The following is a 27,762-nucleotide window of genomic DNA, read 5'->3' on the forward strand; positions in this document are numbered from 1 at the left end:
TCAGTCTAGTTTTTCCAGCACAGAGGGCACGTACACCAGGCTGAGCTCACTGCCAAAGTCACAGATAATGGCGGCGTTGTCTAGCACGAGCAGCTGCCGGACCTCCTGGCCGTCGCTGCTCTGGCCGAGGTAGACCGTCTGCAGCAGGTCGCCGAAGTTCAGGTCCCAGAAGGAGACGCAGCCCTGGCCCCCCGTCACCAGGAGGGACTCGGAGATCACTCCCAGGCTGGCCCCGCAACCCACCTCCTGGTGAGAAGGAGAGAGAGAAGTGAGCTTGAGAATGTGTGTTGCTGTGGTGTCCAGTGGCAAATATAAGGTTAGTTTTTAATATTTATTCACGAGCGAAAAGGCTTCAGAAGAAAGAAGAAGAAGAAGAAAGTATCCTTTATTAATCCCCTTGTGGAGATTAATCTCTGCATTTGGCCCATCCCTGGATAGGGAGTGGTGGGCAGCCCGGGGAGCAGTTAAGGGTTCAGTGTCTTGCTGAGGGACTATGGGGGGACTGGGGATCGAACCGGCTACCTTATGGTTGCGGGACAACCACTCATCCGCCTAAGCTACAGCCGCCCTACAAGGAGGTGCTGGCGATTGTACCTGCTGTATGGAGTAGAGCTTGATCCCAGTGCTGCGATCCCAGATACAGATGAGGTCATCCAGTCCCGAGCTGATGACGCACGAGGTGGTGCAGACGAGCGACGTGACGTCGCCACGGTGACCGTAAACATGGCTGACGCGACTCCCCGTCAGGACGTCCCACAGGCAGATGGCGCCGTCTTGCCCACCACTCGCCAGAACCATCGTCTGAGGAGGACCAGGTCGTTTTTCATTTCATGTTTCGAAATATTATTGTATGGCATTTTACGGAACAAAGTTAAACAATTATGAAGAAATCCCAGTGTAGGCATGTCGAAAAAAGTCATAGTATATAGTATGTTGAAAAATATTGTGAAAAAAGTCATAGTACTGTGACAACCCTCCCACTCTGCACCTGGGACCCCGGCTTAAGATGGCTTCCTGGTGGGAGGAGCTGGGACAGCCCGCCTCCGAGAGGGCATAAAAGGCGCCACTATTGGGAGTGTCGCTCTCTATGACGCTCTCTCACTCAGCAGGACCCGCTGCACCAGCCTTGTCCTGCTTTGATTGCGGTCCTTATTTAAAGCAGCCTGTCGACCATTTTATTTGGAAAAGCTTTGTACTAGTTGGTTGGTTGGAAAGGTTGCAGTTGAACTGATAAAATGTTTTCCATTGAAGACTTTGTTCAATTCTTACAAAAAGGATCAGCTCTTAAAGAGCAGGCCACTACAGTATTGAGATTGCTAAACAGTTGAATAAGGATGAAGTGTTTTCCACCTTGAAGGTTCACTTGTTGGAGAAAAAAGTGTTGCTTGTCGTGAGTGACTCGGGGGAAGGTTCCCAAAGTGGCTCCTGTTTTAACTGGACTTGGCGTCGGTTTGACGTTCAAGCAACAAAGACAACTTATGCAAGAGGAACACAAAAATACTGTGGAGTTAGAAAAGTTCAAACAAAGGGGCACATCTTTGGGAGGCTGAATTAGCCCATGTTCAGGTAAATCAACAGTTGGAGTTGGAGCGATATAAGCTGGAGCTTATAAGTGAAGGGAAGCTCAAGGCTGATCCACACAAGGGAGAGCCGGTGTTATCATTTGATGTTTCTGTTAACTTAAGGTTAGTTCCAAAGTTTCCAGGTTTGGAGCAAAAGCTGACAGGTTCCTCAACTCATCAGGAGATTGGAGACCCAGGTGCCATTCATGAGAAGATCTCTGACTGACCTGGTCTATGTAGATGGCTGTGATCCCTCCAGAGTGACCCTGCAGAGTGAAGAGGCAACACGAGTCCTCCAGACGATAAACCTGGTTGATGAACAGAGAAACAATGTATGAGGATTAAACATTAACACAAATAAAACTGTTCTTTTATGTTTTTGCAACAACATCAGACATTTTATCAGACTTATTCAGCGCGTTACCCGGACAGTGTGGTCCTGGCTACCGGTGACGACCCTCCCGGCTGCCGCTCGCAGCACCGTGATCGGCTTCTGGTGGGCGCACTGCACTGAGCGCGTGAGCTGGCAGCTGATCACGTCCTCGCTGCTGTAACAGGGAGAGGGAGGCACGCTGCCTCGCCCAGGGCCACCTGGAGGAGGAGGAGGAGATTATTTTTGTAAGGAAACTTCTGGTTGTTCCAAAGTTGAGGCTCAAAGCTAAAAGACTCGTCTCTTTAAAACCCACTTTTACAGACTGGCTTTTATGTGACGTTGTCTTTTTATCACTGATTTTAGTATTAGATTTTATTAAATTATTGCCTTTATTATATATATATATATATATATATATATATATATATATATATATATATATATATATATATATATATAGAGAGAGAGAGAGAGAGAGAGAGAGAGAGAGAGAGAGAGAGAGATCTATATCTTAGCACAATAGACAAAACAATAAACAACAATTGATACAATAATAGGAAACCGTTTTACTTTTATCGCAGATTGTCTTGCTTTGTGTTTGATTGCCTTGTTTTTGCTGCTTTGTCTGTCAAAACACTCAACAACATAACATAAATAAAGTTGTTCTCCTATTTCTTTATTATATACAAAAAATGTTCTTTGATCCATTTCCTGATGATACGATATATACATTTCAACATAAAAAAAATGTGAATAAGGTTTCTATGCTTTTCTTAATTTAGCTATAGAGGCCATGTAGATAATTCAATTTAACATAATAAGCTGAAACAGAGTCCTGCCTTGTTGCGCCTCACTCACCTCTGTACTGCAGCAGACCCAGAGGTTTGTTGATCTCAACAGTAAAAAAATCCAGAGACCCGTTCAGACGAGCCGCTACGATTCTGGAAAGGAAAAAACATGGAGGACAAATGTTTAGTCATGTTTGTCTCACTTAAAAAAAAAAAAAAAGGTGCAATGTGTTAAGTTTAAAATAACTAGACAAATTCCACATATATTGAAAAGGCAATGAGTGACTTTTAGTCTGCATCATTGCAGCGAGAGTATAGCGAGTCTGAATCATTAACAGAGCTGAACCTTGTGATTAGAGATTATCCCAGTAAATGACCTCCATAAATGACAAATTTCTGCTCGACGTCAATAAAACCTGAAACAAAAAGATACATTTGCAACAAAAAATAGTTTTTTGTGTGTTTCACCTGTTGTTGAGGAAGGCGAGAGCTGTGATCCCAGACCCTCCGTCTTCATTAATGCATCGTAGCGACCCTTCTACTGCATCCCACAGCTGGAACCAAAAAACAAAATAAATAGTTGAAAAAGGTACATCAACTTCACATCTGTAGTGTTTACGCAGCATTGTGTTCATTTAAATGGATTTTTTACACAGAACAACAGACGCATGATGGGCTCTAAACATTAAGCTGCTGTTTTCACTTGATTCAAACAGCAAGTCTTTACCAAACATTAAACATTTAAAAAAGGTTCAATCACTAGAAGACGACCAGATGTCTTAAATATCTACAGAGGTAGAGTAGTGAAACTTTTACAAAATATGTATTAAGAGGAACGCATTTGGTCATTATGACCTCATAAAAAACAGAGAGAAAAGGCATACGCTGATACATGATAGATTTGACCCACCTCCAGTTTACCGCTGCTCCTCCCAGCAGCTATCAGATTTCCTCTCAGCTCCATGGCCCAGACGGAGCTTTCTGCGTCTGCCATCGCCTGCGTGCCCGCCGCGGAGGCTCTGTCCTGGGCTGAGAAGGTGGCTGCGTCCCCTAAGCTGGGACTTCTCTGGAGCTGGGCCCCTGAGGGCGACGAGGAGGAGTTGGAGGAAGGAGAGGGGTAGGTGGACGGCGAGGGGGGCTCGTGCTCCATGTAGGCGCGCTCCACCAGACCCCCAAAGTCAAAACCGTGCCGGGGTGGCGTGCAGAGGTGGGAGGGAGGCTGGGAGGCAAAGTTGGTGTCAATGAGCGGGGTGAGATCGGGCTGGTCGTTGAATAGAGTCGGCCAGGCGGGAGCGGTGCGGCGCCTCAGCGGGTAGCCCTCCTCCTCCGATAGTCCGTCACAACCGAGTGCCTCGGGGCAGAGGCACTCCGTCTCCGCGGCTCCGCACACGCCGTCCCAGCCGTCGCGATGCTCCCAGAAGCCATTGCTGCCGCTCCGTCGGAGCCTGAGGGGAAACAAGGTGTAATTTGACGTCGCATTGCAGCTAGCTGAGTGTTATTCCGGGTGATAAATCAACCTGGGTTATTGGTGATGCTTATTAATATTACACAAAAAAAATTGTTTATGTTATGGGGTTTATGTAAAAACAATTGGCCAATAAACTCCTTTCAGATTTTTTTCAAACTCAACAAATGGGCCTAAACAAAGTTGTAATTGAGAGTATAATTTTTGTATATTTAGGTTTGAAAACTTAAGAATGAGCTCCTGTGATCACTTTTAACTTGCGTTAGTAGAGGTTTAAATATGAAGTAAATGCTAACCCGTCGTTCGGGATGACGGTCAAACAGTCGCCAGTCTGAGTGTCCCAAACCCGAATCTGTCCGGCCAGGCAACAGCTAGCCAGCAGCATCCCGTCACTGGCCAAACACTCGATGTCCTGAGAGACAGAAATACAGAGTGTGAACCAAATGAAGGGAAACAAAGAACACGTTTAGCTCCACAAAGGTTTCTCTATCTGCAGATACTGAAAGTCACGTTCGCAATTTTACCACACGGTGCTTCAAAAAGTGCAAAACCCACAACGCACAATAAGATACACAATAAATACGTGAAATGCAGACCTGGTGCAAACGAGACACCGAAGCGCCGTCTGAAGCCGACTAGAAGAATCCACAGAATTGTCGGGCTGTACTATAACACTCATAAATCATAATAATGTATGTTACCTGTTGCTTCTCTTGTGGACAGTCTGGTCAAAATACCTGACAGAGAAGCAGCCTTGCATTTGTATGTTTAATTGGATCTTTATTGTTTTTTCTTTTGCCCGTCAAAGGACTTTGTAAATTCAGTTTCTAAAAGATCTTTTAGAAACTGAATTTACAAAGTTATTATTAATATTAATAATAACTTTATATATCTAGCGATCTGGAAACTGAATATTATTATTTGCCAATCTGATGAATGGAAACATGCTAACACCAACATATAGGCCTATTTGGGAAAACAAGCCTATCAAATGTATGAATTAACTATGAGGAGTTCCTGTTTGCAAATACTGGATTACTTTGATTAATCGTGATGGACATGAGCGATAATGATGCTCTTTGTAGTGTAAATCAAGAGTCATGACTCCCTGATGTATTTTCGACTAAAATTCTCTTCCAAAACCAATCCTGTAACTTTCCTCGATGGTATAAACGCCGTTAGCAGAAATGAGTTAAATCATCGCTACGCGCGGTAACCATTTGGACCAGTCCAACACTTTTTCTAAATTGAAAACCTCATCGGGGTCCATTCTCACCATGCTGTGGCCCCTCAGCAGCAGCGGCGAGATCTCGCTGACGGGCGGCGAGTAGCCGTAATCGTCGCAGGGCAGGTCCCCTCGGCGCCGGCGCCCGTGAACGACGCCGTTCTGGCCGTAGTTCCGCGGGCAGAGGACTCGGTAGAGACAGAAGAGCAGCAGAACCAGCAGGACGCCCGCCGCCAGGCCCAGAGCTGCCACCCTGGAGGGGACGAGGGGCAAAGGAGGAGTCAGACCATTTAAAAGATTCACCCTGTGGACCCTTCCCAGTACAACCAGTGATCATATTTGTACATGTTTATTTAATTAGTGGAGAGAAAAAAATCACATCGTTACTCATTAAACTTTCATTGTTTAATTGTTTCATTAATTCACACTTTTAATTGTGATGAAACTCATGTTTCTGATAAATTCCTCTAAAGTCAAATTGTTCTTTCTCTCATTCCTTTATAATTTTTGGATACTTTCAGATCAGCAACTTTATACATAAATAAATAATTATACATGTGTAAAGAGACAAATTGTTAATGCACATCACAATTGAGAGCTCAGATTCTCCCCCCAAACTATTCCACAGGTTTGAATTGACTAATTCCCTCGACTAAAACCTGTATTATTTTAGGAAATAATCTTAGATTGAACACAAATTTCGTTTTTTTTTTTTTTATGATACACGTTTTCTTCAGCACGATAATCTTCCCAAACAAACGGCACTTTTAGGAATTTCTTTGGAAGCTTAATTGCAATTTGCAGAAGTAAAAAGCAAACGTCATACACACATAACCGCGTTTTAAAAGACAAGTAAAAGCGTCGAAATTTCACATGGAGGTATTTTCAGACATATTTTATGTTGTAGAACAAATTGTTAATATCTCTAAGGCTTAGGATAACCACAGACCAGAAACACATAAAAAAACAAAAACACATTCCCTTCGAACCGAACGTCGTGGTTTTGGGACTCAGTCCTGCTGCACTCGCTGTGCCTCTGTGCATCTTCTACACACTGAGGAATGTGGCATAACTGTGACGATGAAACCCGCCAGAGGAGTGTGACCAACTCTGCCTGAAATACCGGTCTGCTGCTCCGTAAAAACTAAAACTCCCTTTTAAAACCATGCAGCTACAAGCTGACTTCGGCAGCGTTTGTTTGATGCCATTAAACAAAAGCCAGATGATGGAGAGACACACATTTGCTTTTATTAGACTGTTGAGAGGAAATGAAAGGAAGCACAGACGCGAGATAACAGCTTGATCACTGGCGTTTTATGGCTTGTTGTCGGTTTATTACTGATCTCTTGTGACCGTGGTCACCAACCAAATATTGATTTCAGTAAGATACGGACTCTGATAGCTGCATCGGATACCGTTATTTTAATAAATGGCAATTGAAGTACATTTATATATCTTTGTATTAATGGTTACATTTTGTTTTACAAGATTAGGAATAATAATGTTGAAGCTCGAGACTTCCTTACGCATAAAAAGATGCAGCTCATTAATTAAACTCTGCTACTGGATCTGCACTCTGTACAAGCCCGGGTATCTTCAAAGATGGAGCCTGGATCTATATATCCGGTTCTCTCTGGGGTCAGAGGCCACAAAGCTTACGTACAGGTATGTTGTAATATTGACCGTGATGGGTTCTCGCTGTTCCAAGATGAGATTAGGCACTTGTCTTGTTTATGTACAGATTAAAATCGGTTACATCGTGTAATTTCTGTAAACAAGACGTGCAGTACCTTAGAAAGTAGGGCTGGGCGGTATGGCCAAAAATTCACATCACGGTATTTTATAAGATTCTAGCGGTTTCACGGTATTTTTTTCCAAATACATTAATTTATTGACGCCGAAAAGGACTGCCACCGCCATCGTTATTCACCACTCGCTCGCAACTGGCCAGCAGCTGTTTTGATTGGTACATAGGGAGTTAAACTTCGAGGGATTTAGGACCCAGGAGAATCCCTTGATACTAGTGGCGCATGCGCGGCCGTAACGACTAGTGATGTGTCCTTTCGTGTCGAGGCTTTGATGCGTGTGTCGAGTAATCCAGGTAGATTTTGGTGAAGCGCGTATCGAGGCTTGTGTCGATGACGTATGCGGTGACATTCGAAGCCTCGCGAGCCGGCCGTACCACGTGACTGATTCAGAAGATGGTTTGTGGGTTTGCCGTGCGATTTGAAATATAAAGGGCAGCGAAACTCAATGGATTTCCCTTCCTCTCTGTACCCAGCTTCATCTGTGCCTCTAAAAGGGTATTTTATAAAGCAGGCGAAATAGTCTCAAAAAGCCCAGCACTGTGGAAAAGTTCTTATTTTTACTTTAAAAAAATTGGACACATCAACATGGACTAGCGGAGCCGAGGCTCGAAACACCGATCCTCTGACTGAAAGTCGGATATTCTAACCACTGACCCACAGTCACATCACGACCCTCTCCCAATTGGTTTTGAGTTTTGATTTTGACCCTGCCATTATATCATAAAGATAGACACAATATTAATAAGTTAATAATTGATGTATTGGCGTCACAAACATAATTAATTCAATTTAAAGCTTCACACACCAAAGCCATGGTGTCGTTATGATCACTCTGCCTGTTTTACATGTATTGGTGACGCAGTAGAGCAAATGAAGCTCCATGAAGCTTCAGCCCATGAGCGAACCAATTGGGTGGAAAGCTTCAATGCTTCAGGAAGCTTCATCTCAGCATCACTAGTAACGACTATTGTCATTCTTCGGCAGGCCGCAACATTTAATGTTTACAGTCACAGATACGTGTACAGCGGTCTGAGCTACTTACGTCTCACGGATAGAAGTTGACTCATTGTGTGCAAGAAATGACATCGCCAAAATGCATGATGGGTAAAGCCCGCCCACTTTGCTGCACAGGAAAAGACTTCTTCCTGCACAAGAAAAGTCTTCCTGTGTGGGTGGTGTCATTTACCCATCATGCATTTTGGCGATGTCATTTCTTGCACACCTTGAGTCAATTGAGTTAACATGAGACGTAAGTAGCTCGGTCCGCTGCTCCTTCAGCTTCAAGCTGTGAACATTAAATGTTGTTTCCTGCCAAACAGCCGCGACCGGTATGACAGTATATGAAAAATTCATACCGTACGGTAAACTGAAACCGGTATACCGGTTCAACCGCACAGCCCTATTAGAAAGGTTCATGATGTGCAATTATGAACAGCTGGTTGTGGGGCTTTGTGGAAATATGGTAACTGTCAATGTAAACACATCCAGCCACAGAGTGGACGAGGCAGGAAGGCCCTCCGAAAGAGGAATTCCTTATTTATTCTCTTTTTTACTCAAAGATTCTTCCTATTTCTTGACGCATGCTGAGAGAAACAGTCAAAAGTCAAACATAATGCTAATGCAGGAGGATGTTGGGGAGGTGGTCGATCTGCTCCGATGCTGGCAGCAATGATGCAGCGCCGGTTCACGCAGACAGACTGAACAGTGAGTTTTTTTTAAACAGGTCATATACGACATCCATGCACAGAACTTTCCCCCGGAGATTAGAAGACAATGTCTGTGTTGCAACTTTCTCTCAATGTTTCTCTCTCATGTTCATCTTTATCACACTGGCCTTCTCAAACTCAGCTGCCACTTCCCCACTGTGAAGGTCACGGCCCTGACCCGACTTCAGCTGATAGCCCGTCGTATCTGCTGTCCAAAGATGAAACGAAAAGAACTCAGTCTTCCACTTAGCAGTCAAGGTGCCAACACTTTTTCTTACGCAACGCAACACAGCGAGAGTTAAACTCTCTAATGGTCTAGGATGTCTCCAATGTTATTGCTGAGGGGGTGGCAGCCTGCCAGCTGCTTCTTTTGATTATGTCAGAATTTACAGTTTTTTGTTGTTGTGGTTTACGCAGTTGACGCAACAATTCATCACATAAAATACAAGGGGAACTACATTTTCGAGTGTATCAACAGCGGAATCCAAATCGCCATATGGGAAATCCTGCCAGTTGTCACAGCAATACAACATAACAACTGCTTTTGATACAATTGACCACAACATCTTCCTTCACCGTCTGAAATACACTATTAGACTCTCTGATAAAATACATAACTGGTTCACCTCATATCTATCCGACAGAACTGAATACGTTACCCTGGGCAAAGCAAAATCATATACCCACAACGTCACCTGCGGTGTCCCCCAGGGCTCAGTGCTGGGCCCCACTCTCTTCACCCTCTATCTGCTTCCCGAGGGTAATATAATCAGCAGGCATGGGGTATCCTATCACTGCTATGCTGATGACACACAGCTCTATATGAGGACAAACCCCACTTCTTGTGATTCCCACACTCAGCACCTGCCTGGAGGACATAGAGACGTGGATGAAACTCAATTTTCTTCAGCTAAACAGTTCAAAAACAGAAGCCATCCTAGTTGGCACACCACATCAGCTCCGCTCTTCCACCATCATCTGTATCACCTTCTCGGGTCAAAACGTCCCTCTCCAGGCTGGAGTACTGTAATGCTCTCCTCACCGGAATCTCTAACAGGAACATACAGAGACTACAACATATTCAAAACAGCGCTGCCAGGATCCTGCTAAGAGTCCGCAAATACGACCACATCACCCCCGTTCTGAAATCACTACACTGGCTCCCCATCCCGCACAGAATTGAGTATAAGCTCTCCCTCCTCACTCATCAGTGCATTCATGGATGTGCCCCCCAATACCTAAAAGAACTGCTCACCCCCCAGACCTCCTCATTCAACCTCCGTTCTGCAACCAAAAATACCCTCCAAGTCCCCAGAACCAAGCTTCGCACTATGGGCGATCGGGCCTTTTCCTCTGCAGCTCCAAGGCTGTTGAATACCCTCCCCGACCATCTGAGGGCCCCACAGACTGCAGAGGCTTTTAAACGTGACCTGAAAACTCACCTTTTTAAGAAAGCTTACTGCTAAAATATCTTTTATGGGCTTTGCTTTTAAATATATCTTTAAAAATGTTCTTGTTCTATTCTGCTCTGTAGCACTTTGAGATTGCTCAAATATAAAGTGCAATACAAATACAATGTATTATTATTATTACAACAATCGCACAAGTATTCCAGATGCACGGCAGCCGAGACGTGACAACTATCAAAACAATGATTGGAGAGGTTTGTTCAAAGACAAGCTGAAACATCCCGGCCCTTAACGTAGTCTGAGACGACCACAAGAAGTAATATGTGACTGTTCGCTATGAAAACTTCTTTTAAAGGAGAAGGAAAGCCGGCTGGCCAACGCCTGAATGCCTCGTGTGCAAGTAAGCTGTGAAAAGGCTGCAACGGGTGCCAGATAAGTTCAAGAGAAGCAAAATAAATAAATTCAAGACCACATGTCGTCCTTGAAGATGTCAAATGAAAGCTACAGAACAAAATAAATGCATTTATCAACCGGCATATTTCAGGTTCCCAGAGACTAATCAGGATAAAACGGCTTCCTCTCCACTGTTGCATCACAAAACCACAGGTACTTTCTTAAGCCACCAGTCGGCCAGGCTGCTCCTCTCGGGAGAGACAACACTCCCTTTTCTTTGTCTCTATTTAAGCGGTGGATAAGATAACAATCAGTGCGGTGAAACTTGACACGGTGCACTTCATGTATCCATAAAACTAAAACGCGCAGCTTCTTTTTTATTCTCTTCTCTTGGAAGCACAAGAAAAGGGCTCCGACAGGCTGCGTCATTCAAAATGTACAACATAGAAAACACCACAACCTAAAAACAAAATCGACAACACACTAAAATCGAATTTGTTATTATTCCCCGCCTGTGTTTCATACGAGAGTAAAACATGACCTTGTCAGCTATTTTCTTTATTTAGTCCAAGAAAACCAGAACAATTTCACTATATTTCTAATCATCGGATTATATTATAGTCAATCTTGTCCAGCCAAAGTTTCCCGTAGTACTTTTGTCTTCCTGTTGTTACCGTGTAACTTAAAACCAAGTAAGTCAGTTACTCCGAGTCCCTCCTGACTGTGTTCATCGTGTGTTGGCGCTTTGAAAACAAGTTTAAATTTGTTTTAAAGTACATTTTTCGCCTCGTTCAAATCATGACGGAAAAAAGGAATTGACGAATATTCAGTTGTAGTTTCGATGAACCAAATTAACGCTGCCTTGACTGCTTCTCCTTTACTGCTCGACCTCCTGCAGAAGACACTTAAACAAAAGGTTTCAATGTCCACTGTGCAATCAGTTCAAAGACACCCTGATGGAAAGACCCAAGGCCATATTTGTTCTATTTGTTAGCATGACCTATTCGCTGTGTAGATGTTGTACTGTTCTTACCTTTGTAAAAACCCAATAAGTGAATTAAATAAAAGAAAGAATTATCCATCCAGCTGTCGAATATCTTATTTAGCTCAGTTTCAGTGTCAGTCAGACTTTGTATTGAGTTTTTTTTTCGACGGCACTTTCTCTTTCCGACGTGTTTGGAAAAACTAGGTTAGTTTAGACAGCGACATTACGCTGGTTTCTCAAGTGCACGTCAACATCCTGTTTAAGAGGCCTGTTCAGCCCCTAAATTCAAGTTGGTGGGTGTGTGTGTGTGTGTGTGTGTGTGTGTGTGTGTGTGTGTGTGTGTGTGTGTGTGTGTGTGTGTGTGTGTACTAACTTGTAGAGGGTGAGGTCTGTCTGTAGATCTGCAGACACTTTGGGAATGGATGGAGGCGGGTGTCTCGTGTCCTGAGGGTGACGCGTCTCAATGGCCTCTTGAGGGCTCAGGTGAACAGTGACGGGAATGATGGGCAGGATGCTGATGTACCTGAAACCAGACGACCAGTAACAACATTAATATAGATCATAAAACCTAATGGGGTCTTCAGAATGCAGAATCTTAAACAGGCGAATGCACCTTTACGTGGGGACATAAAAAATCATCATACATCGTCTTACTTACATTATATCAATATGTTGATATATATACACATAAATAAATGGTAAGCCCTGTATCGTGATATGCATCGGATCGATTCTTGCCACACACAGAGAACAACAGCATGAATTGGGTCGGATGGACTTTTCTCTCATTTTCGAAAAAAACATTTTGGGGATTTTAATTTTTTTTAATTTTGACATCTGCTCAATCTTGAATTCAAGTCCATTTTAGTGGGTAAAGAACTAAATTCCTAGTTATTCCACGGCGTAAACTCACCTCTTGGCTAAAGTGATGTTGTAGTAGCTGAAGAGCGACGGCCAGTGCCTGAAGGAGAGCCTCCTCCAGCCCTCCTCGTCCTCCGCTCCCCATGTGATCTGGGGCACGGCGGGGGGCGCTGCCCGGGCGCCGCCATGGTGGCCCTGTGACTGGTTCTCAGGTAAGGGAGTGGGATCCGGCGGTGGGTGGATGCTGAGGGTGCTGGTGGGATCGCCTCCAGGAAAGACGGGCGCGACCCCGAGGTGAGGGGGCAGGCCGCCTCCTCCGGGATCTCCCAGGGGGCTTTGCTCAGACACCTGTGCAGCCAGGTATGTGCGTATTCCGGCTGGGTCGGTGTAGACGAGGATGCCGATCCAGATCACCGTGCCGACCTGGAGATGAAGCAAACGGGATGACAGTGGAGGTGAGATTTCTGCTCAAATGGTTTGATGATACTTTAAGTCCGATTTAGCGAGCTTAACGTGGATGTAGCCTTCAGCTACCCGCAATTGTTGATGTGGTTTCAATTGCAAAGCTATTCATCCCTTTCAAAGCAATGACACGCAGGTTAAAGTCAGCTTGAGGGTGCAGCCGCACTGATGCGTCACTGAACCAACAAACCTATTAACAGACAATGGTCCGGTCAGTCTTTAATACAATGATAATGCAATAAGTAAGGGAATTAATCGAGGCACAGAAAGCACAGGAAGCCAACAATGTGACACGAAACCGGACAAATCTAAAGTCTGCTTTGAATACAATCTTCTCACCATGATGATGCGCTGAGCCAGGCGCGTGCGTGCCAGGAAGTACACAACTCGCAGCCTCTTGGGGAGCCGCAGGTTCCTGAAGGCCGGGGTCTGCAGGGTGATTGTGTGGGGAGAGGGCCGCGGGGGAGGGGGGACCTCCCGTGTTCGCAGTGGGCCAGGCTTGGGGGGTGGCAGACCTGCTTCGGCCGGGAGGCGGCGGTTCAAATCCGCCAGCTGTGGTTAGGGGAGGAGTTAAAAAGATTTACACGTCTTGGAAACTGTGTTGAAGACTAAACCTTGAATAAATAAATATACATAGTTATTTATATTTATACAAATGTATTTATTTATTTAAATATATATTTATTTATACAAATATATTTATTTATTTAACTATATTATACATCATATAAAAATACACACAACACATGCATATGGTATGCATATATTATATATACACATAATATATTATGTGTATTTTATGTATATATAAATAATATAAATGCAAATAATACAATATGCTGATGCTCATTTAGCTGTGCATTGAGCTAAACACAAATGACAGGTTTCAGTATGTGTGACAGGAACAAGGACTAACTTGTTTGAAAACATTAATCTGAAAACTATGCGGTGAATGTCCGTGGGCATTTAACTGCCACCCGACCTCCTGTATGACTCATATCTGCTCATGAGAAAGTGGTGGTGCTGGTTTAACCTTATCTTCATGTTTACATATGAGATTTTTACACCAACTATTAAGATTGTGTGGCAGATATAGGCGAAGAATAAATACACTCATTCAGAAACGGTCGTAATTCGGGTTATCAGTTTCTATTAATTTGGCTTTCAATAGCCTGACATCTATTAACCTGTAGAGAAACTGGTTAACTCAATGAGCTTTGGTGCTGCATTTATAAGCACTATCCATCTAAAAAGGTGGCAAAATATTAATGTTTTGTGTCGATAAATGCCTCGCTTTTTATCTTTTTCTCTTCTATTGGCTTAAATTTATTGACACATTTTTCAGGGTGCTCAGGGTCCTGCGATAAATCGGTCACCAATTGTTAGCGGCTTATGTTTGTTCTACATAGTTTGATCGGTGGCCTCTATAAAAGCCGACCAGAAAAGCCGATCATTAACAGTTAACTGTTGAAATCCCCAGTCGGGGCAATTGTCAACATGCTGGGTTTCATTTTTGAGTTAACGGTGGCATATATATACGTCTGTATGTATCTAAATAAGGTCTGCATGTGTCAGTGAGAGTTCTCACCTCCATGCGTCGGATGTCTATAGATAGCACTGTGGTGAAGAAGAACATCTGCAGGAAGAAGTCCGACACCAGCCCAACCACAGCAAACAGACAGAACTCCTACACACACCAGAGGAGACAAAGCCAATGTTAGCATTTCTAACTTTAACAAATTGGTAAAAGCAGGCACAATGACTAGCTCTGATAGTTCCGTCATGTGTTGCAAGAACGTGATGCAGCAATAGGACCATATTTCTGTTACCTGGATAGCTGGCACCAGAGTGAAATATCCAATGAGGACGATGCAAAGTTCAGTGGCCATGTTTTTCATGATAGACCAGCTCTCATTACTAAGACCTGGAGAAGAATAAAAAATCATTTAAAGCTGATGTTGGTAAAAAAGTATTGCTCTACCTGAAACACACACACACACACACACACACACACACACACACACACACCCTGAGCGATGCGCAGTTTGACCTCGAGGTCGACGGGGGTGGACACAACGGACTTGGTGAGGACCAAGACGTTCTCCAGGCCGACCACCACCACCAGGTAAGGGAAAATCTCCCTGCCGACAGAAAACAATTACACATTAAAACACAGTAATACAATGTACGACACCAGCACTCACTTCTGAGCATGTGTCTGACCTTCTAGAACTCAGTCCCCCTACACCACGATGCCACTGGTCTGCATACTGTAGCGTGTTGCCATTTTAGCATCTTCTTGTACCTCTACCTTTTTTTACCCCAACACACAAAGAAATGTGACAATCTACCTATGAAGTTGAATTATATAAAAGCAAGTCTGACTGCGTGCATGTGCGGGCGCGTGCGTGCAAATAAATGTTGTTTTACGAGACATATATCTAAACAACCGTTTATGCAATCTTCTTTGCACAGGTGTATCCCAGGGGACCCAACAACGTGCAGTGCTGATGTTGGTGCAAAGGCTGTGGCTCATTAAATGCAGTTCACTTTTTGCTGCTGGGTGCGGGATATACCAACGTAACAACAAAACCCTTCTTCACGTCTCTGGAGTCAGGAGCTGTTGAACGCTGGCCCTAGCGAACTCAAAAGGTACAAGCTTTAGTTCCCCGATTACATCTATTGAACAAATACTCCCAATTTCCCTGAAATGGTTGTGAAGAACCCCATTGAACAATTTTTTTATGCGTCACCCACAATATTCAGCGGTCACTCATTTTACGAGAAGCTGTGCCGGATCTAAAAAATAAATAAAAATGTATGCGATGCAAGCCCAAACTTAGAGAGAGATTAGTTGGAGAGTATAGTTAAGCTTGTACTGTAGAAGTGTATAACTGGGTCACAGAGGAGCCAACAGCTCTGCATGTTACATCAGACGCATTTCAGCAACACTGTACTGTACCACACACAGACTATCAGGAGCGCTCTATGTGGAGTCAACCGTGAGTAAGCTGGACGAGTAGCTGGCATGCATACATCTTGGTTAGGTTGACCGTGATGTGCGTTTATTCAAACACACAAGGTACAAGCATGGCCACGAGCAGACTTGGTGTGGCTCTTGGTCAGCGGTTGGGCGACAGTGTGAAGTCGTCACGCGACAAAGTCTGCTTTCTAATAATCCGCAAACGATTGGACAACCATTAAATGTCAACATCGTGACAGCGCCATCCCCTCGTGGAGTCCCACCTACATCTGCCCCTCCATTCTCCTTCATCCATACTAACGCACAGACCTTTCCCTGTGTAAACATTAACACAAATTCATGTAAAAGTCAATGCAGAGGAAGTGGGAAGTCAATACGCCGGAATGCGTGTGTGCGTGTGTGTGTGTGTGTGTGTGTGTGTTTTCGTGGCCTTGTCTTTCAGGGATTCAGATAAGAGATAATGATGAAACTGTAACGGCCTGTTGGGGCAGTAAATATTAACAGCATACATTTGAGCGTCAACAGCAGAGCGAAACGAGGGCTGCAGAGAACCAGAAGCTTAATTTAAATATTTTTCTGTGACGTCCAATAAATGAGTTGGAGATTTATTGTTTCTGGTCAGCGGTTTGGTTTCCACAGCAGTTAGTCTTGTAAAAAATTACTACTATTTGGAAAAAAATATGTATCTGCAACTCAATGTATAAGATCCATGTAGACTTTTTTTACTGAATCGAGCCAAATAGTCTACAACTTTGACACAGTGGTGCTTTGAACTATGCCAACAATGCTAACACTAACATGCTGATATTTAGCCCGTACAATGTTACCATCTCAGTTTAGCAGGGAATGTCATTAGTCTTGCAGGTAGTGGTCATTAACCAAAGTATTTGAACACGTCCACATGATTTTGAACGGACATTAGATGCAAAATCATGGTTTTGCCAAAGTTTGTTTTGTGAAAGTGTGAGTCGCTGCAACCACGAGAGGCCCTTGAACGCAGCCACAACTGGCCACCTGAAATATCACACAGTTCGCTGCAGAAGAATGCGAGATTAGCCGTGGATGGACGCAGAGGTGCACACAAGCGACCAATCACACGGTTCTCCTAGTGGAGATGTAAAAATGTTTTAATGAAAACAAAGTCTGCATTCCTACCCTCCGTTGAGCGTGGGCGTTAGTCCAAACAGCGTGCAGAGTCCCACAGACATGAGCAGGGAGCTGAGGACCGTGACCACGGCGGCCAAAGCCAGACCCCACTTAGACTTCACCATATCAATCTTACCTGCAGGGAGGAAAGAAGACGAGATGAGGAGGACGGGACATTTATAGCCATCGCATCATTAGATTCATTAACTATTGTAATTGTTTAACACCAGTCAGATGATGGTGATCTGCTTCATCACCCAGGTTTATTACTTGAATTGTAATCAACTCTGTGCCACAGTTTTCATAAAAAGTGTCCAGGTGTTGCCAAACTGAAGATTTTCAGATGCCAATTAAGGAATGAATAACACAGAATCTGTTCCTAAAATAAACATGAACTTGACGTAGCCAACAGTAGATCAAGAAACAGGATTTCTCTAAATAACTAATTGTTTCAGCATTATCAAAATATTTAAAGCCTTTTTTTAACCTTTTTCTTTTTCACTTCTGTGACTATTTTTTAAGCTATGAAGGTTTTGCATTCAAACAATAATTCTAAAAACAAGCGTTACATTGAGCTACGTAATGTTCTTTCAATGTATTAACATAAAAGGAAGTATATTTAATGTAAAATGAGTATGTATGCATTAGTTTTCTGATTTGCACAGGCAAGTCGTTGTTTTTACTTCTTTTTCATTCTTACAGCAGAAAACAATGTTCCTGTGTGAGGATTATCTCCTGCCCCAGACAGGAACAACCGTGGCAAACCGTTGGCACAAGTCTGGATCTTCGGCATATTTCAAAAAATGAAGTGGCGTGTAAACAAGGAGAAAAATAAATAAAAAAGCGTGACTGACGTGTGGAGAAGTAGATGTAGGCGAAAAGGATGATGTATGTGGTGACGAGGGGGATGAGCTCGGCGATGCCGATCTCCTCCTTGAAGTGGACGTGGACCATGTGGTCGTCTCTCAGGCTGCAGTTTGCTGACGGATGGAGCTGCTTCAGACGGGATCGCAGGCTGCCCAGGAACCTGGACACACACACACACAGAAAGAGAGAGAGAGAGAGAGAGAGAGAGAGAGAGAGAGAGAGAGAGAGGTCGAAGTAAGTAATCCAGCACATTTGTTGCATATATATATATATATATATTTTTTTTTTTTTTGACTTGCAACGTGGAGAGGCTAAAAAAAGCTTTGAGTTGTCTCAGTTATAATTGTTTTATTAGTAATCCCTCAACATCAATTTGGTAATACGCTACACACGTCATATTAAAGCAGACTGAAACTTCAGAAGATTTGCGATATTTAAGGAAAACTGCACAAATGAATTACCCTAAATGTGACAAAACTCTAAAAACCCTAAAAACGTGCAGCAGACTTTTAGAACAGCTGCTTTTATATGGTGTGAAACTCACCTTGCATCGTAGCTGGACAGCACTACGGTGATGGTATATGTCACCACCCTCTTCCTGTTGTAGTGGCTGACGCCGGTGTACTTCCCAGGGACGCCAAACAGAAGGTCTACAACACAAACACACACAAATTGTTTTTAACATATTTTGTTGCACGATATATTTTACCAGAAATAATTATGATAAACAATATTATTGTCACTCTTTTAAAAGTGAAATTAACTTTTAATTCTTAAAAATATTCAGACACACATGCATAAGATTGTGAAGAAAAATAAATTCTAATTAAATAAAATAAAACCATCAAAACAATATGATGAAATACACTCAATGTACAAAGTCTGCACATTGTCATATAACAGCAAGGAAAGCCCTGCTGTTTATTATGGCAACATGTTGACATTCATAAACAGATTTCTTAAAACACACTTTGGGCAATATTGAGGTCAGCAAAAATGATTTGAGTTCACGTCCATATATTGTGCAATAATTAGATAACGTAATGGTTGTGACAGGCGTACAGCACATTACTGTAAATGGCACAAATTCATGCTGCAGCTTCTAAGTAATCTAGACCGTAGCCATTCATTAGTGGCCCGTCTGACTGGCCTTCGGTGTGAACTAGAGTATCAGACTGCAGCTCCAGAATAAAGCTGCCCACATCTCTAACAATCACTTGAGCTGGAAGCTGAGGCAGAATGCTGAGCTGGCTTTGCCCAGTCAGGGAGGGCGATTTGGTTCACTATGTCAGTGGGCAAAGCTTGAAGAGAATTCAGTAAGTTCCAGAGGAATGAAACCGCTTGTTCTTTGATATGAAACCCTCTAATGTTTGGATATCGCTAAACCCACCGCTCGCTGCCTTTTTACAACTGCTCCCGTTGATGGCAATCAAATGGAATGGTGGCAGACTGCCTTGCTGGAAGAGGTTTAATAAAAGCTTCTGATCAAACTACACCCTCCTTTATTTTCTATAGGTCTTAAAACAACCATACAAACAATTATAGCAACAACAAATAAAACGGTTTATATGAAAAGATGCTCAGCATGCACAGCCTCGACCAGACAGAATGGTTATGGTGAGTAATCTAGGAAGAGCACAGCGCTCCTGCAACTCACCATGGACCATGGATTACAGTGAAAAGTATGAAACATTTGCCATTTTCAAAATATATATACAGTTGTGTGAAAAAGTGCATGCCCGCTTCCTGATTTCTTATCTTTTTGCATGTTTGTCACACTTAATTGTTTCAGATCATCAAACTAATTTAAATATTAGACGAAGATAACACAAGTAAACACAAAATGCAGTTTTTAGATGAAGGTTTTTATTATAAAGAAAAGAAAAAAAATCCAAACCTACATGGCCCTGTGTGAAAAAGTGATTGGCCCCCCTGTTAAACATAAATTAACTGTGGTTTACCACATCTTTGGAAAGCTGAGTTCAATTTCTCTAGCCACACCGAGGCCTGATTACTGCCACACCTGTTCTCAATCAAGAAATCACTTAAATAGGACCTGCCTGACAAAGTGAGGTAGACCAAAAGATCCTCAAAAGCTAGACATCATGCTGCGATCCAAAGAAATTCAGGAACACATGAGAAACAAAGTAATTGAGATCTATCAGTTTGGAAAAGGTTACAAAGCCATTTCTAAAGCTTTGGGACTCCAGCGAACCACAGTGAAAGCCATTATCCACAAATGGCGAAAACATGGAACAGTGGTGAACCTTCCCAGGAGTGGCCGGCCGACCAAAATTACCCCAAGAGCGCAGCGACGACTCATCCAAGAGGTCACAAAAGACCCCAGAACAACATCCAAAGAACTGCAGGCCTCACTTGCCTCAATTAAGGTCAGTGTTCGTGACTCCACCATAAGGAAGAAACTGGGCAAAAATGGCCTGCATGGCAGAGTTCCAAGATGAAAACCACTGCTGAGCAAGAAGAACATAAAGGCTCGTCTCAGTTTTGCCAGAAAACATCTTGATGATCCCCAAGACTTTTGGGAAAATACTCTGTGGACTGACGAGACAAAAGTTGAACTTTTTGGAAGGTGTATGTCCAACTACATCTGCGTAAAAGTAACACGGCATTTCAGAAAAGGAACATCGTACCAACAGTAAAATGTGGAGATGGTAGTGTGATGGTCTGGGGCTGTTTTGCTGCTTCAGGACCTGGAAGACTTGCCATGAATTCTGCTGTCTACCAAAAAATCCAGAAGGAGAATGTCCAGCCATCTGTTTATGACCTCAAGCTGAAGCACACGTGGGTTCTGCAGCAGGACAATGATCCAAAACACACCAGCAAGTCCATCTGACTAGCTTAAGGAAAACAAAATGAAGACTTTGGAGTGGCCTAGTCAAAGTCCCGACCTGAATCCGATTGCGATGCTGTGGCATGACCTTTTTAAAAAGGCAGTTCATGCTCGAAAAACCCTCCAATGTGGCTGAATTACAACAATTCTGCAAAGATGAGTGGGCCAAAATTCCTCTACAGCGCTGTAAAAGACTCATTGCCAGTTATCGCAAACGCTTGATTGCAGTTGTTGCTGCTAAGGGTGGCCCAACCAGTTATTAGGTTTAGGGGGCAATCACCTTTTCACACAGGGCCATGTAGGTTTGGATTCTTTTCCTTAATGATAATTATCTTTGTCTAATATTTAGAATTTGTTTGCAACATTTAAGTGTGACAAACATGCAAAAAGATAAGAAATCAGGAAGGGGGCATGCACTTTTTATACAATTTTGAAGGACTAATACAAAATCTGTAATTCTTTCATATATCAATTTTCAATATATATAAAAGGTTTCAAGGAAATTAAAATAATCCTACTTGGGAAAATATACAATAAAGATATCTTTACGCATGTTTTAAAGCTCTGAAGCTACATTCAGTAGAATCTTGTTTAATGTGAGACCAAATAACTTTTAGATGTGAAAGAAATATTAATATTACACAGAATCCAAATTTGGCTGCAAGAAAGTGAAAACTAGCGAATACATTTATTCACTGATTATTATTTGATTACTGTAAAAATGTTTAGCAACAACTATTTACATGAATAAAGGTTGCAAACAATCCTTGTTGCAAATAATTTCGACCCAATCCAGTGAAAAATACACAATTCAGAAAACACAAACTTAAAAATGCATAACTGGAGAAGTATTTGGAGTAAAGCTATTGGATTTGACAAAGTCCTTGTGTTTGATCAAAGCGGTCACAATAAACGTTTTAAAGAAAACCCATGACACGAAGGTCTTGGTGAGCTGGTACAGGCCGACCCAGAAGAGAACAAGCTGCGGGAGACAAAGACACATTAAGACAGCTGCTTTACTGTTCCCTCGTCAGAGGCCACGTGATACTTCTGTCATCTATATACGATTCAGGAGTCGATGTTCAGCTCATGGAGCCCGCCGCCGAATCATGTTTACCAGCACTGTCGCAAGGTCAAGTATGCTCGTCGCAGAGTTATTTTCCACACTGTACACTATCGATCCATGTCATGGGTCAAGGCGTGGGTCTGTACCAAAGAGCATTCCTGGTCACAAACATGAGTGAATTCAGCCTTAAAGGGACAGTCCAGGATTTATGGAAGTGGGGTTTGTATGAGGTGCTGATCAGTCAGTGTGTGATGGCAGGTGGGACGTTAAATGTACACTGTATTTTAGAATATTCTTATCACATTACTTTGAGGTCAGACGGCCCTATTGCATTAGGTTTTGATGCTTTCAATGGTTTTCATGTGAAGCACTTTGAATCGCCTTATTGTTGAAATGTGCTATACAAATAAACTTGCCTTGCCTATATCTATGATCGCTTCAAAGCCACAATATTTCCTTTGTCATTATTTACCTCGCAGAACACGGAAGTTGGTGGTCTACATCTGCCTTGATCAGTTTGTTTTCTGGTGTTAGTGTGACTTTTAAAAGGGTTAGTTTTCACAATAACACAAACAGTGTAAACAATAGAGGCAGCTGTAAACCAGAGACTTCCCGAGGTAAAACTACTGTTTTTTTTTTTTTATGAAATGCCAGCACTTAAACCTCAATTTAACAAATAAAAAACGTCCCTGTTTGTCTGCGTCAATTCTAAATCTGACCGACGTCACATCCCCCCTCTGCCATTTCCTCCCTTTGATTAAACTTCCCTGGAACAAAGAAACAGAGCCCACGTGCAGCTGGGCCTGAGCAGCCTCATCCCTACCTCGCAGCGTGGCCGACGTGTGCAGGCCTTTTGGCTCGTGCTTCTGGATGGTCTTGAGGAGGTCGGGGTCCAAGTCGAACAGCTCCCGCTGGTTCTGCCAGTAGTTGCCGGGCGACACGAGCAGGCAGCCGTGCTCGGGCAGCACCGACTGCATCCTCCGTAACCCGGGGAACAGGTCTGTCACCTGGAGACACAGCGTCTCCAGACTGCGAACCCCAGAGCTGAAGGGAGGGGAGGGTGTGAGAGGAAAGATATTAACAAAGCTGACAAAAGCTTCTCAAGTAATTTGCATTTGTGCAGATGATAACTTTAATCTAATTAAGACAGAAAACCACAAATCAGCACTCTCATAGCAGGAGTTTTTTTGAAGGAAACTGATGTTTTTCTCTCTGTCTCTCTCTCATCCAAAGGTGAAATAGTTTTGGGTTCATGGCTGGACTTTGAACTTCTTTGCACGTGTTGGGTAACGGACACCAATGTGCAGCCGTGTTAAAAACATCGATGACAGGCTTTAAATATTCACTTTGTCTTCACATCCACTAAGAATAATACATTTGTCAACAAAAAAAACTGATCTGCAACTATTTTGAATTGTTCAATTATGCCATGAAATGCCAAAAGTGATCCGTTTCCAGCTTCTTAATTACGAGGATTTATCCCCGATCTCCATTTTAAATACAGCGGATTGTCTGCCTTTTGTATTTTGCAGTTGGTCAGACCACACAAGCAATCTGAAGACGTTGATTTGAGACACGGGACAATAGTTGGGACGTGCAGAATTGTTTATTGATGGAGGTCGACACGTGGTTCGTCATACACCTGTGTGTGTGTGTACCTGTCAGACTGGACGTGGTTGCGTATTTCCTCCAGCAGGCTGAAGGCTCGACCCAGTGGCGACCGAAACACGTCCACCGGCACCAGGCTGCTGTCCCACGGAGACACCGCCGCCTTCACCAACACCTGCTGGATGTAGGCGACCGGAGGACCCCGGTACTGCAGCGCACAGACAGACAGGACACACTCAGTTTGTCTACTGATCCAGCCGCATTAGCAGATAATCAAATAAACAAGAACTCAAGACGGGGAAAGTCTTTTTCGGGCCTCCCTTAAACTACTGTAAGTGAGCCGTTCTTTCAGTATTTATGAGCCTCCATCTTTGCTGTAGAACCTGCATGCAGAGTGATTCTGGGATGTATATAAACGGGTTCTCTTACCCAGTCGGGCCGTTCTCCGAGGTCTCCCTGAGGCTCATGGGAAGGGACGCTGTAGTCTCGCACCCCTGTGGTGAACTCCACAGGACCCGTCCCAGGCAGGGGAAGCCTCAATAACGGATAGCTAGGAGAGAGAAGGAGGCGAGGTATATGAAACACAGTTGTGGGAATGATTAAACCTCTCAAAGTCTGCCGGTCTGTTGGAAACGTTTCAAGGAAATTCAGGTCAACGTATATGATGCATCATTTGAGCCCTGAACGCATCATTTAGACAGAAAAGCTCCTTATGAACGCGTTCCCTCGAAACACCAAACCAACCCCATTTCCTGCACCGTGTGCTCGTGAAGAACAGTTAATGCTGATACTAACAAATCCACAGCCGTGGGAGAGAAACTACTGAGGCTCGACGTTGAGCTGACATAAGTCAAGTATGATGTCAAGAGCAGCTCTTACAGCAGCGACCCAGAGGTGGTCATTTGAGTGGGTCCCCAATAAAATGGGTTTCCTTTCCCGGCAAATTGTCGTGTTAAACTTGCGTTTGATGTCGTATGGTTCTAAATTATGGTTATTATTCTTGTATGCTGAAAATGTGTCTGGAAATGAGACAAATAAAATCCCAAATCTGAAAACTTTGTTCACAAAACTTTATGAAAAGCTTTCCCAATTTGTTCTCACAGCCTGAGACCTGTTGGAAAATGATCTGATTATTATTTGATTTGTTTGAGAACAATGAAGAGTTTTGGTGTCGAGAGAAAACGCCTTAGTATTTCTGTAAGAATTATCTGGAAGATAGGGGAGGGCCTGGAAATGTATCCCAAAACTGAGAAGCGAGTGGGTAAGTATTTGCCGAGTCACCGTTATTGATCAGTAACATTATCACCTTCCACGAGGACAGTGTACTGTTGGTTAGCACAAATATTACTCGCTCCTTTCAAATTTGCTTGTCAGTTTCAATGGAAACCTCACTTCTCTCTCTTTCTGTGTTTTTCTCCCTCCCTCCCCGTGCCTCCCCCACTCTGCAAGGTCACTGTACCTCCACAAAGGCCTCTTTTGTGCGCAGCCAGCCCCCCTCCTGTCAGGCAGATGGAGGGACAGGCCTCCCATTCTCACAAGGGCCATTTTCTCACAGCCCTCTGCTCGGGGCCGTGCCTTTAACATCCCACGCTGTGCAGCTCTTTATTCCTTCACATCACCCCTGGGTGGCGGGCGGCCGCCCGTTCACTCGGTCGTTCTGCACCCCCTGCTGCAAGGTGCCGCGAGGGCAGCTCGCAGCAGGTGCACATGTGCGTTTTGGATCGCCGAGATTGTTTCACAATGCCTCCGCTGGTGCACTCAGACAACTCTCTGACCCGTGTCCTCTCTTTTGAACCAGAGATTTAGCAAGAGTAGAAATGTGCGTGTGGTAAGGGAGTGTTTGTGTTGTGGTGTCAGCATGGGGGGGGGGGGCTGTTACGTGTGTTTGCAGATGGCCAGTTCAGAGGAGCTGAGCCGGTTACTTGTCTGACCAATCACTTTTCCTTCAGTTCAGTCCGTCTACACACAATACCAAGATTGCTATTCTCTCATTTGAAAAGGAGTCTGCACTGAGAAACAGGTACTCCTCCTCAAAGGTTTGAGGGCAGAGATCGAATTCCAACACCAGCCCAACTGTTGATCCCTCACAAAAGACAAAATCTTCTAAGTATCAAATACTACTCACTAATCAGTAGGGATGGGTATCATTTGGGTTTTTTCCGATACCGGTGCTAAACCGATACTTTTAAAACGATACCGGTGCCTAAACGGTGCCTGAGCCGATACTTTTTTATTGCCATGGCAATTTTTTTTCTTTAAATTGAACAATACATTAACCTTTTAAAGTTTACTATAAAAATAAATAAATACATACATACAAAACACTTGTCTTCAAACTCCAGCTTCAAACCTTTCAACTTCAAACTATAAACAATATATATATAAAAAAAAAGAACAGACACAAGCATCAGGTGGCCTGATGGAGACTGTTGGATTCTACAAACTGCTGCTTTACTGGACTACACGTCATCATTAATATCAACTGGAGAGATTTGTTCCAGCAAGCCGAGGATGGACGTTCAAAAGCTCGTGCTCTTGTCTGCAGCGATCTCTGTGTGCGCGCACTGTGTGTGTGAGCGCTGGAAGCCCCGCCCCCTCGAGCCCCGCTCTGCATGCAGGTGGACAACAGAGAGTGGAGGAGTGCGCTCTGATCCGCACTATTTTAATAGTATTGATACGTCAAAATCCTATCGTTTTTAACTTACGGGTACCGCGCTACCTTTTTAGTATCTATATACCGTGCAACATTACAGAGTAGTGTAAAAAAAAAAATATATATATATATATATTTAAATCGGCTCAGGCACCGGAAGAAAGCACCAAAATCTGCGTTGCTTTTCGGTCCGGTAGGTACCGGACGTGTTGGTACCCAACCCTACTAATCAGACACGTCAATTTGCAATAAGAAGTTTGATTGTATCGTAGAAGTCTATGACAAAATGACTCAAATTGATCATAAAGCAGGTTATGCTTTACGGCGGGGCTACAAGGTGGTCGACAGGTCGCTGCCGCTACCAGAGACGTTTACGGCGTCTCTGCATCACTCATCCATATTCCAACTTTGATTACGCAAAAAAAACTAATTGCTGTAATCCAAGATGGCGACGGGTAAATCCCGGTACCTCAGGCATCAAAAGGTGACGTCACGATGACCACGTCTACTTCTGTCACTCACTCACTTCTAAAGACAGCGGAGTTGAACACACCACTTGTTGCAAAAGTGTTGCAAGCGAGCTGTGCTTTGTTTAATGAGACTCCATCTTTGCTATAGAAGTGTTGACAGAAACCTCTCAAAGCGCTTCTAAATTATAGTCAGTTGCATTCAACATTAAAATCCAAACATCCAGACAGAACACCTACCAGCAGGTGAGGATGCTGGCGGAGGTGAAGAGGATGATGGGTACTGGGTAGGAGGCACACAGCAGCCCATGGCGGTAGAACGCCGCCGAGATTTTCGCTCTCAGCCGCTCGCGCAGCGTCATCCTGGTGGGCGGGGTCAACTTCCGGCCATTGGGAAGCACTGCACGGCCGAGGACGGTGCGCCGTGGGGCATCCAAGGACCTGGAGGAGCGATCGAGAACAATACTTTAACAGATCATTTAACTTGGTCTTTGACACCGTGGACGCTATATATGTACACAAAATATGTTTTGTTTCCCAACATCTAATTCACACAGTTTTTACACATTGTTATACAAAAAACATTTACCCACAATATCTGTGGTATAGTGTACAATCTATAAAAGGTAGAACGTGTTCTTCATTAAGTCCTATTTTTAGGGGGTTATTAGGCAGATTTGCAAAAGATAAAACTTTACACGATTCACTTTTTTTTCCTCTATAAAAAAGGTATGAAAAGTCTGAAATTGCATTAACCTAAGAAAAAAAACAGAAAATACAATCAAATGTGTGGCACTTCTGCTTGATACACGACTGAAGAGACTTCTCTGGTTGTATAGAAGTCTATGAGAAAACTACTCTACTTCTCTCTTGATTTATTCCCTCAGTAAACATAAACATGAGTTTATGTCTCAATCTCTAGTTTCAAGTTTTCTTCAATACAGCATGATGTTCATCTAGTAAATTATGGTCATTTAGAGTCAAACAGACCATAAAGCAGTGTGCAGTATGCATCTACTTGCATTTCATTGGGGAAAACCCTGCCGTACATTTCCATGGAAACAGTTACCGGCACTTATGCACG

General features: G+C 43.4%; 1 protein-coding gene across 1 annotated transcript; it reads right to left on the bottom strand.

The window, feature by feature from the left end:
• On the bottom strand, positions 1-27,055 carry scap (SREBF chaperone; the record flags this gene model as incomplete). The annotated part of the gene is made up of 22 exons (XM_079228206.1): positions 26,919-27,055; positions 23,988-24,108; positions 23,609-23,766; positions 22,774-22,994; positions 18,578-18,683; positions 18,021-18,193; positions 17,176-17,302; positions 15,066-15,178; positions 14,867-14,961; positions 14,626-14,724; positions 13,377-13,589; positions 12,628-12,998; positions 12,088-12,237; positions 5,465-5,666; positions 4,485-4,600; positions 3,634-4,168; positions 3,192-3,277; positions 2,794-2,876; positions 1,987-2,153; positions 1,790-1,870; positions 595-801; positions 1-246 (listed from the first exon to the last, which is right to left on the bottom strand). Exons 1-22 carry the CDS (start codon positions 27,038-27,040, stop codon positions 1-3), a joined length of 3,792 nt encoding a protein of 1,263 aa, XP_079084332.1. The 5' UTR covers positions 27,041-27,055.
• Positions 27,056-27,762: the final 707 nt, after the last annotated feature.

This window comes from Taurulus bubalis (genome assembly GCF_910589615.1).
Source record: "Taurulus bubalis genome assembly, chromosome: 12".
NCBI lineage: Eukaryota > Metazoa > Chordata > Actinopteri > Perciformes > Cottidae > Taurulus > Taurulus bubalis.